Genomic DNA, 14,608 nt, shown 5'->3' on the forward strand with positions numbered 1-14,608 from the left:
GTTAAAGACTTGTTGGTAAATTAACTGGTTGTTGTTGGACAATTAACGATCTAGATAACATTCGACCCGAATGTTATTTAGATAAAAGCGAAATACCACTTCAGGCGGAGAAAACCCGCATAAAAATAGATCTATGCATTAAAAGCAGCAAGTGTGTGAAAAACATTACAACTTACATACAAAAACGTACAAAAGCACAAAAAAATACTTCAAAAACACTCCACAGAAATAAATTTCACTTGTCTTTTTTATGTACAGATATGCATCTTTTAATGGTTTAAAATAAAATAAGAAAAGTCTAGTTATTTCCATGCAGTGTCCAGAAAGAGGTGTTGTTCAGCTTGTAGGGCAGCACAGCTGCTTCCACCCACCTCCATCATCATCATCATATGAAATTACTTTTTGTCACAACAAAAAATAGTGGCTGGTAACTGGTGGACAAAATGTTTAATTTCCACCCCTGGCTACTACCACATCAAACTTTGGCTCAATATATGGAAAACTGACTGAGTTATAGCCATTTAAGTCCTGGCTATGTCACTTAGCTGTGGCGGTCATCTTGAATTGGGTTGACTCCAAATTCGAATAAGTTGAAATTTCTGGAAGTTTTAATAAAATCCGTTCATTGGTTCATGAGATATTTTGCCAACAGACAAACCCACATATTGTTGCCATTTTATCTGTGGCGGCAAGCAATAAAAATCTGTTAGATTCAGGAATTTGGCATCAAATGTATTTTTAAATGTATAAATAATTACCTAATGCGTGACAGACCTATTGTGACTAGTTTGACAGTAAATCCAATATTCTTCCAGATGGGATTAGAAATGTGTAGCTCCTTACTCAGACAGGAATGTGGAATAACGATACGGGTTGAAACCGAGCCATCTGACAGCCTGAATCTTTGTTTACTCTGAGAAATCAAAATAGCCTTATAGTCTCCCTCCATTTGCCTTTACTTTGTGCTTGGCTCCAGCACAAGCACTTATACTTATCTTTCTCCATATGCCGCCTAACAAACACACACAAACACACACTCCCCCAGCATGTGCCACCCAGGAGAGCAAATCAGCCTGGTGATATGTGTAAATGGAGGTCAACAGGAAGTTTGTGCAGCCTGAGCCAACACTGATTTTTCTGTATCGAGCCACCGCGTGACTGAAATACAGATTGAATCCCTGCAGCGTTTCATAGCAGGTTTTAATAATGCAAAGTCAAAGAAAATGATTTCATCACTACATAATACACATTCATATCTCAGTGAAAGTCATGAAAGTCACATCTACACTTCCAGGCAATTCGAAATGTCCCCTTTCACTCCCAGCTTCCCCTCGTCAGTAATCAGAAACTCACGTGGCGCAGGGCGGCAGGCTTTCACCCTGAGGTTCACAAGACTCCGTCTCCTCCAGCAGCGGGCACTCCACACCTTCACCAACCGAGAACTGCAGCACCTGTCTTTTCCGAGTGCGGTTTCCTCTCAGAGACTCGGGGTCCACGCAGGTCTTTGAGCAGGAGCTCCACTCGGTCCACTCTGTCACCTGGCAGTCTTTGGGAAGGACGCAGGACTGGATGGTCAGGGGAAGGTCCCGAGGCATGCACAGGCTGGGAGAAGGTAAAGGAGGACAGGGCAGAAGGATGTCAGGATATGGTGCAAATTTGAGTTAAACCAGTTAAATTCTCAGGATAAAGTACGAATTTTAGATTATAACCCTTTTATTGAAATTGGGATGCAATTAAGACTACTAAAGTAATCAATCTTCAAAACACACTACCCTTACATGCCTCCCTGCTCCAAAAGAAACGAGTTACATCAACAGCTTGTCATCAAGTTCTACAGATTCCGTCAATTTAAACTGGACCAAAGGAAAACATCTAAAATTATTGCATTTTAAGGATAAAAATATGGAGGACAAGATTCCATTAAGCCCTTATAAAAGTGTTTCACACAAGCCCATGTAAACAAAAGCACGCTCTTGTTACTATGCTGCAATACAATTAAAGATTAAACACACAAGATAAGGGATTACTTTATATTCAGACTAAACCAGGCTTGACATTTTCCTTCATTTTGTGTGACAAACTGAGCTAATAAGCTGCTGGCTTTACTTTCTGATAAGAAACAGAAATACATTAAGTTATTAACACACAATCATCCAGCCAAACATCCATTTTCTTTACCCGGTTTTCTGTTCAGGGTCAAGAGGAGTTGGCGACTATCTCCAGCAGAGAGAGGTGCAAGAGGCTGGGAACACCCAGGACAGATCCTCAGTCCATCACAGGGACACGGAGATGAAGGAGCAACCACTCATGCACACAGTTGCAACTTCAGTTAGCAATTAACCTGACGTGCATGCACCAAATCAATATTATTTTAAATAAAAATATAAAATATCACAATCTGGATGGAAGAAAATTGCCATGTCTTTAGTTAACAACAAAAATGGAGTCCAGAAAAGTCAATAGTAATGAATAATCCAAGTTCATTTTGTCCTATGTGCAGTTATACTCAGGACATCACTTTATAAAAGACTTGAAATAAAAAAAACATATTTCTAGTGTTAAAGGACTTTATTACAAAGGATTTATAAAAGACTATCCCATTTTAAATTCATCCCTTTTGTGTACAGGCCAATTTTAATCTGGTTTAAATGAATAATTTTTGCTGAAGATAAACATGTTTGCAGTAAAACCTGAAACTTTAGTTCATCAATAGCAAGAACTGTTTGCGTCATTTTTCTTTCAGCCTTCGATGCCACAATGTAGCCATTCTCCTTAAAATACACATTTAATTTCACTTTAGGAATAAAATTAGATTCCGTGCATCAATAAGTTGAGCGTTAAGACGACCGAAAGAGCTTCTGATCCATTGTTTGCCCACATCTTTTCATCATCTAACGACGATGAGTAACCTGTCCTCTTAGGGTCCTTTTCCAATCATTAGAAATTTGTTCTAACCAAAGCCGTCTGTTTTCTGCAACTCATTCTGGAAGCCTTTCCCCCTGAGGTAATGCAGCTGATGAGCTATTAGTGCTAATTACAGCTCTGCTTCATTTAGAAACCTCTCATTTAGACGTTGCCACACTTCACCTCCAGCATCTCAGATTTTGGGTATAAATCAGGAAACATGTGAGCTGTGGTTCTTTTTTGTTTTTCTTTCCTCCGACTCCTGTGTCTTTGCAGATTAAAACACCTCTGCAGACTTTGAAGTGGTGCTGAAGTGACACTGTGAAAAATCTTGGGTTTTGTTTTTCTGCCAAGCGCACATGGTGTGCTGGCTCATTTTGCTTTTTTTGGAGGACAACAATGAGAAATTTAAACAGTGAATGCAACTCGCTGAGGGTGATGGCTCAATTTCTTGTCTCAGATGGAACTTCTTGTGTTTTAAAAAGCCCCTAATGCAGCCAGTGACCCATTTTTCTCTGCAATCTCTGGATCCGTGGAGTCCTCCCTGTTTGTTGTGTGCATGCTGGGGCATTTTGGTGTAGATTTCAAAGTTGCATAAGGAAGTTACTGCTTCATCTCAGTCATTCAGACAGAATGAGGACAATCATTTTCTGTTTAAATAAGTAAGTTGATGCAGAGAAAAGGCTCATTTTAAAGCCTTTAGGTTTTATAGTCACTCCCAACAATTGAGTCTAAGAGCTCCCAGACAAGATACAGGCTGTCAGAGAGTCTGCGAACATTTGCACACTCATTACTCGGAACTGCATTGATATAAATGGTGGGAAAAACACAATTCTATGTAGGACAAATGATGAAAGAAAAGCTAACTTTTAGAACCTTCGAGAGGAAAAAAAAATTAGAACAACTTCTGAAGGAAAAAGTAGTGCCAAAAAAACAAAAATGAAAAAGAAAATGGCACCAAATCATGCCAGCGTGTTCTACAATACAAGCAATAAAGTTATAAAATACCCCCACAGCAGCAAGCAGATCCGATCAACAAGGACAGAAACGGGAAACTCAGTTTTAGGAAGCTGCCTGTCTAGGACAAAGTTGGGGACTACGGAGAAAGAAGCATCCCAGTGACAGATGTTCATCAAACAAAATCTGAAATGAAGCGAGCAGGATGTTCGGGGTTTGGCTGGGACGCGACCAGCTCTGGGAAGTTTGTTCCACTTTTCCACAAGTTGCACAAACAACCATAAATATTTCAGAACACCAAATAAACAAGTCAAGGATTAATATTTACGCTCCTCGGGGCACAAGTTGTTTTCGAGGCTCCTTTAAAATAGTGGATCTCAGTCGCTGGTGAAAGCCCCACACCGACAAAGCATTAATGAATTGATTTAGTGCATAATTATCAAGAACTGACTATAAGTGTGACAGAAACGTAAAACCGATAGAAGCGTTGATACTGGAGACTACAAACCCTGTGAGAGGCACTAAAACCAAGTTAATAGAAAGACATTTATCTAAATTACAGAACAACAACAAGAAAAAAAGAAGTCGGATCAATAAAAACAGCTGGTTAGTATAATCATTTTACACATTACAGCAGGGGTGTCAAACCCAGTGAAGCAAGGGGGCCAAAATTAAAACTTTGGTCCTAGCCAAGGGCCAGTTACAATCAATATTTATTAAAAATTACATAAATTAACCTTGGTTTTAGATGTATTATGTCAAATCATTCATATAGAAATATCAACTACCTTTTCCCAGTTACAGATTATACAGAATTTAGAGCAAACAGACTTTAATGAACACAGACAAATAGATCAAACTCCAAAAAGCTCATCATTAGCTGTCATTTCTTACGCCTCACTCAGCTTTTAAATGGATTTTTTAACATTAAAACAGATTTTTTTTAAAAGCCATCAACAAAAACCTGATCATACAGAAATAAAACTATATATTGTTGGCTTCTAAGTCACTGTCAAGAGAAAACTTCAGAGACTATCTGTCCCAGACTGGAGGGCCGGATGAAATGTTACAGAGGGCCGGATCTGGCCCGCGGGTCTTGAGTTTGACACGTGTGCATTACAGAAACAATAACTTACAATTTGTTGATGTTTCAGAACTCGGATGGTGAACAGTATTAGTGACTTTAAAAATAAAATGAGTAATGTTTAAACTTTGAAAAGAAAAAGAAATATTTCAAAATAAAGCTACCCCAGCAGAAAAACTAAATGTTTCTTTATACGGTGGAATAATTCAGCTACTCATTTGGGAGTCAGAACATTTGAAGATGAGAAATAAATCCAACTGCATAAGTTCTGATTTGCAACAATTATAAAACAGTAAAAAAGACAAACGTTTGTGGACGACCACTGGAACATTCGGAGGCCTTGATTGCAGCAATGTTTCCATCGCTGCAGACATTACATGAATATCACTTCAAATGCACATTAATCCACACACACTAATGCATGTTCTGCTTTTTTTTCCCAATTAAAAATGCAAATCAGGTTATATTAAGAGATGTAACTCGTGATTAGGAACAAAGTCACCATAAAGAAGCATTCACTGAGGTCATAAATGAACTAATGTTTAATTATTTAAGCTTTTGTACAGATTTATTTATCATCAGCCCTGCCTGATGAGTTTTGTTTAAAACAATCAGCTCTGACATTTACATTAATGGTGCCTTCCCATCAGACGTAGTGATGAAGGACATTTTTGGTGGTAAAATATTTGAGTGAGTGAATAGAAACTGACAGTCAAGTCTTATTTTCAGTCTGGCATTTAAAGTAATGACAGGTCAAACAAGTTAAATCCCACATGGATGAACTCAGAGTTACAGCGTGTATTTTAGAGAACAGTTCCCACTGAAAGCACGAGTCACTGACAAGTGATAATTTGCTTTGTGGAGTTTCAATTGTTACTTTATCAGACTGCTTAAAACCACCACCCTCATTCACGAGGCAAGCTTTTATTCGGCTTATTTCCAATTCTAAATCTTTTAAAAAGTTACAGTATATTTGTATAAATGCTGATTCACACCATTTCCCTCTGCAGAGTTTCTTCTGTATGTTTGCTGTAATCAAACTACTGTTGCATAATTTTTTTTCTATTTTAACCATTAAAATATCAGAATGGATTTCAGATAGTGTGGTATGATGTTTAAAATTTGTAAATGTTATACTTTAACAAAAAAAATCCCCATAGAAATACAATAAAATCTCCAATTATGTTGCTACGCTTCTTGTAGCTTCTAGCTACTATCTTGCTAACTTTAGCTTGTAGCTACAGTTTGAAGGCATCACTCTGGAGGTCCGGACACTCGGGTTGATGCACGTGCACAAATATACGAGCGCATGTTTCACTTCACACATGCGCAGAACATCTCATGCTCAAAAAATAAAGATTTACGTAACCGTTACTTCTACGCTAAAACCTCGTATAAATGCATTTTATTTGAACCCTATTACAAATGTTGAGATGTTCAGATTTTTGAAGTTAACAATTATGTAACAAAATCAAAAGGGAGTATTGTTTTGCTCTGTTTAGCATTTATTTACAGTTTGCCACATTGAGCTGTTAGATAATGTTTTGCTGATTTTAGCTTAAAATCAAGAATTTCAGGTCATTTTAGCCTCACCATTCACGCCGTTTTTTTTTTTTTTTGCAGAAAATGCAATTTATTCAGTTTGTCTTCAAAGTTCTTAACAGTGGGGGAAAAGAATAAATCACATTACTATATACACACCAGTGTTGTGACTTGGCAAGAAATTTCTATATTTTTCATTATAAACTGAGTGATGCTGGATTTCTTGACTTTACTGTGATAAAATAGGAAGTCAAGCCCACAAGACAAAACACCCCAAATTGTCTTTTTGTGTAAAGCACCAAAGTCAGGGCCAGGATTGATCTCATGTCATAAGGAGGAGTCGTTTTTTTTGCTACTTCCTTCCTCTGAACTTGACATCAAATACACTGTAATGGCAGTTGTGGCTCATTGCTCTGACAGCACGGCAGTGACAACAACACAGCCGATAAACATCCTCCTCAATGTGTCACCTCCTGACAGGGAGAGGAAAAGATTCAGGAGGACGATTCTGACACGTGTGGCTGTTAGGAACGCACCGACACGAGGCACCAGCACGAGAACTAGAACGGAAGAAAATTACCAACTGGCAAGAAATAAATCAGGAAAAATAACAGATGTATATTAAAAAAATTGGAACAAATCAAATGCTGTACATCAGGGGTGACCAATCCTGGTCCTCAGGGCCACCATCCTGCAGGTTTTCCTTGTTTCTCTGCTCCAACACACCTGATCTGAATCAATGGGTGATTAACAGGCTTCTGCAGAACATAAAGAGGTGATTTAACCTCTGAATCAGGTGTGTTGGAGCAGGGAAACAAGGAAAACCTGCAGGATAGTGGCCCAAAAGTAAAATTAAATCTGCAGTTGCATAGCATAAGAAAATGTTTCCACTCACTTGTGTCCGACATTGCTCCCATTCCTGTGTATGCAGGTCACTTCCCGGGTCTGGAATCCCACCTGAATGTCCCAGAAGGGACTTTCTTGCCGGTTAAGGCGATTCCTGGTCCGTTTCTTCTGAATAAGTTCCCTGGTCTCAGGATCTTTAACTCCTGCTCGATCTCTGAGCCCCTGGCCTTTACCTTTCCTGCGTTTGGCCTGCCGTGCTGTCCTCGTTTGCGGCAGGGCGCAAGGGCTCCACTGTCCGATCCTGAGACTATACAGGCCCTCGGGACCCGTGCAAGGTCCCGGTTTACAAGACTGGAACTCGGTGAGATTAGGACAAATGGAGCCTCCAAAAAGTGGAGGAACCAGGACACTTCGTACTCTGTTCCTGAGGCCTGTTCCGCACGTTTTGGAGCAGGAAGTCCATGGTGAATACTCAGAAACCACACAATCCTGAGGGCAGGGGATCAAACACGCCTGCTCCAGGCGAGGTTTGGGCTCAAAGTACTCACAGATGGCATCCTCTGCTGGAGACCCATCAGACTTGAGCATGCAGCCCACCTCCCGAGTCTGAATGCCCTCTTCGCCTCCACTGCATGTGAACTGCCGCGGGGCCCCGAAGGTCCTTGCCGACACTGGCACACACTCATTCCAGGCACCCAGTTTCCAGTCGTAAAGGTCTTTGTGCCAGTCGCACACACGGAAACAGTTTCTCTGGTTGGAGGGACGCTGACCCTGGTCACAGTTGGTGTGAAGCGTCGTCCAGCCGTCCACATGGGCGCACCAGACTGCTCGGCTTTGGCTGCCGCCTGGACCACAGTCGCTGCCCATGCATCTCCCCCACGGACCTGGGAAACAAAAGGAACAAGAATAAATCACGCTCTCAGTTAAATCTGATTTTAAACTAAATTATTGTCGTGCTCTGTATGAAACCCTCAGATTGAACTCTTTTTATAGCACAATGAGCAAATGGGAAACGATCTTATCTAGTTTATTGTTGGGAATCAGAATAATGCTGGTCCTCAAACTGCAGGAAATTACAGCTCCGATCATTTAAAAATGATTATTTCACATGCTGGTTATTGACTGCAAATTGAAAATTAACAGACCTATATTTATATTTGAGATGTAACTTGAAAATATACTATATAAACACAAGATTAATCACAAAATATTTTTTCTTCAGTTGACAAAATGTGCAACAAACTCTTTAAAGACAGATGCACAATCAAGTACAAACGCACAACTACATATAAAGCTCCAGCTTTCCTTGAAGGAATGCATATCGTCCACCACTTTTCATATCATAGTTCAACTAAAAAAATAAAAAAAAAAGTCTTGCACAAGATATTATGAGATCTTGTGCAATCAGTTTGTGTTTGGGCTTTAGTTGAGAATGACTCAGCTACTACCACACCATATTTTAGCTCAATACATGTAAAATTGACTGAATTATTGCAATTTTGGATAAAAATCCGTCCAATGTTCAAAAGACCTTTTGCAGACAGAGTGAACTCCACATAGTTAAAGTTCTAAAACCACATTTACAAGATTAGTTAGTGCTAAAGTATGTAATAGGAATGACTTTCAGGCACTATTACACCAAATCTTAGCTCAATTTATTTAAAATTGGCTGGATTACTGACATTTTTGTATTTTATAAGAAAATGCTTTATTGTCATAATACAAACATTGTTACAAGTGTTCCAGAGTAAGCAAAACATAACAGAAAATACACTTTATGATGCCTGGAAATTAACTGTAAGCAGTCTTATAGAAGAAATAAATAAGCACCTACAATCTATGAGCAGACATTGTGGAAAGCCAATAAAAGTTTCACAGATGTCCCATTATTGGGCATCTAAATTTTGATAAAACTTTTATTATTGCACATGATGCCCATTTTGCAGTTAGAGTAGAGGTACATTAATGTTTAATTCTGTTCAGTGATCACCGCTTCGCCCTTTGGTGGTGAGCGATAATGACGCCAAAAACTTAGTTCCCTCTGATGTGGTTAAACCGCAGCAGGTGACGTCTGAGTGAGACGGGTTTGCCTGGAAGATTTTTATTGAACGAGAAAGAGTGCTTCTGCATGCAGGTGGCGTGATAAGAAAATGAAAATCTAAATATCAACAGTGGAGATTATAGGCAATCAAAGGAGAAGTGTCTGAAAGTAAATAAGCAGCACTGAATTATCTGTGGCGTTTATCAAACTCTGCTGACAGCCTGTAGAGATTCTGCAAACACTCAATACCATATATGTCTCGGTGCCAAAGTCTCCACAAGTTCCCATATATAAAAACAAACAAACAGGGTTGAAGCAAGAAGCATGTGCAGTATTCATCATAAAGTCTTCATAAAAATCAGAATAATTCGTCAAGAAATTCAAAACTGCTAAGACGGCGTTCAGCCCCAGACAGAAATTACCTCCGAGATAAATCTCTGACACAGCTCTTTGCTCCATCGTCTCAGGAACGTGGAATTAACTGGCTGTCAGTAAAAAAAAAAAGAAATAAAATGCTGAGCTACAATTAGCCTGTTCTGAGCAGGAACAGTGACAGAGATACATCCTGTCCTCTCATGCGTGTTACTCTGTGCAAAATGTCACGAGGCAAACCAGAAATATTTTGATACGTCTGCTCTCTACATCTGTTGGTCTGTAAAGCTGAAATGTTCGCACTGCAGACTGAAACGCCGAGGCCTTTTCCTCCCCATGTAAATGATAATGAGGGGCTGCTAGCCTGAAGCTAACTCTCTGATATTACAGTCTGACTGCATTATTTGCAATTCTGGAAAACAAACTTTTCCTTGTTTTTGTCACAAGTTTTATCAGTGCTGTGGATCAAAAGCATAAAGAAAATCTGCTGAGCGTATCTTGAAGGAATGCATATCACCCACTGCCTTTCATTAGGGTTAGGAGGAGTTTTGTTGACATTTTATGTTGAGAAATGATGGGAGCCATAGCTAATTGGTCAAAAGTTGAAACCAAAAGTTGTGAATGACTCTCAGCTACTACCGCACCAAATTTCACCTGAATTTCTGTAAACCTGACAGGATTTTAATCATTTTGTGTAGACTAAGGTTGATTAGCTGATCAGCTGTAGATGTACACCCACTGATTGCTAAAAATCTCTTTAGTGGTTTATGAGATATTTTGCAAACAGCACAGACAAAAACGTGCACAAACAAGCAAAAAGCTTACTGCTCGCCACCAAAGTGAAAAGGCGATAATTAGTAACCCTCTGATGGAAATCAGAAGTGTGAGGTTTTCAAATCAACGCTCACGTCTTTAAATTCAACTGGATGTTGAGCCACTTCCAATATTACAGAAATAACGTGCCTGACAGGTAAATTACGTACATTACCTTTGATATTTTATATTTGACTTGAAGTAACCAGACATTCTTGTCATTAAGTGAACCTGAGCTACAGTTATTCTTTCTGCAGGTCATGACACAACGATTGGACTGAAATCGACAATCAGAAGCCTGCGTCCAACAAAAACTTTGTAAAACCTCTTTAAAGCGGATACTGAACCATTGCTATAAATATGTCTAAACATTCTAGCTCTTAAAAAGCAAAAAATAAAATAGGAATTAATTGAAAGGTCAAGTTTGCACAGAACTGTTGGTACAAATCAGTATTTTTACTAATGTCTTGTGGTAAATTTCAGTGAGTAAAGTTATGAATGAACAGTTCCTGTGCCATCTTAAAGTAAATATAGTTTCAATATAAAACCTGACTCTTCATTCTTATACCTAATGATAATTTTACTGATAACGAAATGTTAAATATTTGGCGCATTTCCCCACAGAGTACAAAAGTGAGCAAAGGTTTAAACAATCAGCTGTATAAAGCTGCATAAATCAACTAAAACTGTAACTGAAAATTAAAGATGGCAAAAAAAATTATGCTAGAGATAATTAGTAACAGATTTTTGCAATGAAGACATGAAATCTTTAAATGATCCAAACTTTAAATGTTTGAATTGTTTTATCATGATGTTATTTTTAAAATGCAACCAATCAGAAATGAGCAAAACTTACCAGGAACTCAGGGGAAGAAACTAAATAAAACATGAATAAATGTGGAGAATCCAGGAAATCAAAGAAATAAACCTAAAAAATCCAAATGGAGTTTTTAAATAAACCTCCAAAACATCAACAAGACTTCATTTGTTTCAGAGCTACAAAAACAGAAACACAGGTGTTAGAAATAATGACTGATTGGAGGAGAAAGCCTCAGGAAGTAAAACATGGAAAACAGGAAACTAACCCTCCAAAATAAAACAGGAAGTAACAACAACAAAAAAATAAACCAATTGAATGTTTAGTCCTAAAGTGTAAAAACTTGAAAGCTCATTTAGAAAGTTGATTTAATAAATCAAAGGTAATAAAACTACCAAATGTAATTGTTAAAACTGGGTTAAAAAGTTTAAATTTGTAGATGCTGGTTTTCAGATGTAGTGCATTCACCTCGAATGATCTCTTTGAGTTATGCATTTGAGCAAATAAACAATAAAATCTGTGCTTTATTTTTAATATTTCATCCAGCACAGAGGAATAGGATGAGTTCAGTGTTTTTGCCCTGAGACTGGTTAAGATTTGTTTAAAACAAACGACTTCTGAGAAACTTTAATCACAGAAGAAGCGAATAACTGCGTGTTCCTTTTTGCACACCTCAGATTTTCACTTACAGTACAGATTAGTGACCAGTCAGCAGTAAAATAATGGATCCTGCGGAGCTGTGATGCTGTCTTTGCTGCTCATTAATGTGTGTGTCAAATATTGCAGAACCAAGTGGAAAGACAAGGACGAAAGATCTCCAGGGACATCATGGGCTCTGATAAAACTTTATGACTCAGAAATAAAAAAACCTGGATGTTAAAAAACAAATTAAAATAAAGGTCTGAGCATTCCTTGAAAAAATGCATTTTGCCCGCTGCCTTTCATGCCAGAGTTTTAAACTGAGAAAAAACAGAATTATAACCATTTTGTTCTGTAAATGATATGTGCATCAGCTGTAGATATATGTCTAATGATTAATTTCTCAATGTTTTATTTGAGAAATAAACTGATTTAGGAGATATTTTGCAAACAGACAGTAATGACTCTAAAAATGATGCCAAAATTTGAAGCAAAGCTGATGCACAATCTGTAGTGCTTGGATTATGTGAGATGAATGACCTTCAGGTACTACCACCCAAATTTATTGTAATACCTGTAAAGAGTATTAACATTTTTGTATTTTCTAAGATCGGTTGGCTGTGGAGGAATTTATTTGACTCCTAAATGTTAACCAAAAGATCACTTTCGCAGTTCCATTAAAATCTGTCCAGTGGTTTATGAGATATTTTGCTAACAGACACTGAGAAGCCAATCGGCTAATTACTTTAACATGCAGTGATTTTCTTTCCCAATTGAATGGTGTAAGCAACTGTGTATTAAAAAAATATAATAAACGCTCACAGAAAAAAGTCATCAAAATGATAATTATTTTTTCCCTTTTCGTTTTGGGCTCCGTGGATCTCTCCACAGATGACCTGGGAGTCCGCGGGCCTCCTCCTCGACCCGCTCTTCTGTCTGAGGAGTGTAATATCCTCAGTGTCAGGATGAAGAGTCTGATCTCTGACTGGGCCTCAAGTGTCCCTTTAATGAACAGAGTCTTTGTCCCTACAGGGTCAGCCTCACTAATGAACGGGTCACTGTGTTTTCCTCTCGCCGCTCTTGTTTGTTTATTATTTCTCGGATCTGCGGCGTCTGGCTCCGGCACTCGAAGACAGAACCTCTCTCTCGACACGGGTCAGGGTTCATCTGAGGATCATCTCTGCTGTCGTGCTGCTTCCAGCCTGTGGACGTGCCTCGACTTCAAATCGCCCAGTCTGGCTTTAATTTAAAACAATATTAAGAAGGCCGCCTAATAAAAACGACTCTACACTTAAGTGGAAACTCAGCTGCAGCTGAAATCTGTCAAACTTTCTGCAGACTGGGCTGTCAGAGTGTATCAGAGGAGAAGCAGTCTGAAGAATAATGTATGTACCATGTAAAGCTCTTGTTTTCCATCGATTCAGTCTCCCTCACAGATAGTAAATTCAGTTTGTTTGCCAAAATAAATCAAAGCTTGGACAGATTATCTAACATAGAACAGATTTTACTGTGGTTTATATTTATTTTATGGAGATGTCTACTCATAAACAGAGCATCTGAAGTAAGGTTTGTAGAATTAAACTGACTGGAGAATTTGATTTGTGCCTAAAAATTGATCCATCTGTCCCACAGGTGTACTGCAGCCACGGGCGGATCCAGTGGCAGGGCCTGAGGGGGCACTGGCCCCCGCAGAAACCTGATTGGTCCTTAAAGTACTCGTTTCTTCTCACTTCCTGGTATGTCTTAGGTTCCCCTGCTCCCTGAATTATCTTCTCAAAATGCTTTTAAAGTCAGCAGAAGGTATTGTGTCAACAGAGCTCTTAACTAAAAGGACAGTTTAGATCCTTTAAAGTTGGGTTTTCTGGAAAGGTTGTGAACAGTTAACATCTTACCTGTTACAAATATCTCTTTGAACGACCTTAATTTGAAAATACAGATTATTTCTGACTGGATTGGTGGGCTAACAGGAATCTATGCTGGGCTAAAACCAAACTGCCATCCTTAAACATTTCAGCAAACATTTTATAAACCTTTACACGGCTGTCAGGTTTGTATTGCAGTTATTTACATAGAATTATTTGGATATTTGAAGGGACAAACAGCAGCAGCAGCTAGTTGTAGCATCTCCTGTGCAGCCTGGGACACTTTCAAACCCAAAGTGACAACAATGTAAAGATTTACATAAGTTGTTCTAACATTTCTACAACAGGTCTTAAGATATTAAGTGTTCATAATGTTTCCACAGAATAAATAAGGAGAGATCTGTTTGTTTAAAAGCTTATCTAAAAAAGGGAATCATGTCATTACAATGGAAGTTCAGTCCGCAGTTGATGTGCGCCTGAAGGATCGATGCGCCTGGGTTTCTAAATCAAGTTGGGAACAAAACTAGATGACGATAAAGGAATTTGTAAGCTATAAAGTCGTATTTCCACTGAGACATAAATGCAGGAATTTCCAATGAGCTGGAAAACAGTAAAAGCCTTCAGGGAGAAGGCGCTCACCATTTCACAGCTCACTGAAGTTTCATTGTAAGCTCCGATCACCCCATGTTAATATCTTTATCACCCGCCGCCAAAGACACCCATCGACTGAA

The 14,608-nt window shown here is 38.7% G+C and overlaps 1 protein-coding gene across 1 annotated transcript in view; it reads right to left on the reverse strand.

Moving 5' to 3' along the window:
- LOC108243296 (thrombospondin type-1 domain-containing protein 7A) overlaps positions 1-14,608 on the reverse strand; it is a 209,459-nt gene that overhangs the window by 103,969 nt on the left and 90,882 nt on the right. Inside the window, exons 5-6 of the mRNA XM_017428635.3 lie at positions 7,383-8,217; positions 1,354-1,602 (exon numbers count right to left, since the gene is read on the reverse strand). Coding sequence (XP_017284124.1) covers positions 1,354-1,602; positions 7,383-8,217 — 1,084 coding nt within the window. The remainder of the gene's footprint in view (positions 1-1,353; positions 1,603-7,382; positions 8,218-14,608) is intronic.

The sequence above is a fragment of the Kryptolebias marmoratus genome, linkage group LG16 (assembly GCF_001649575.2).
Source record: "Kryptolebias marmoratus isolate JLee-2015 linkage group LG16, ASM164957v2, whole genome shotgun sequence".
NCBI lineage: Eukaryota > Metazoa > Chordata > Actinopteri > Cyprinodontiformes > Rivulidae > Kryptolebias > Kryptolebias marmoratus.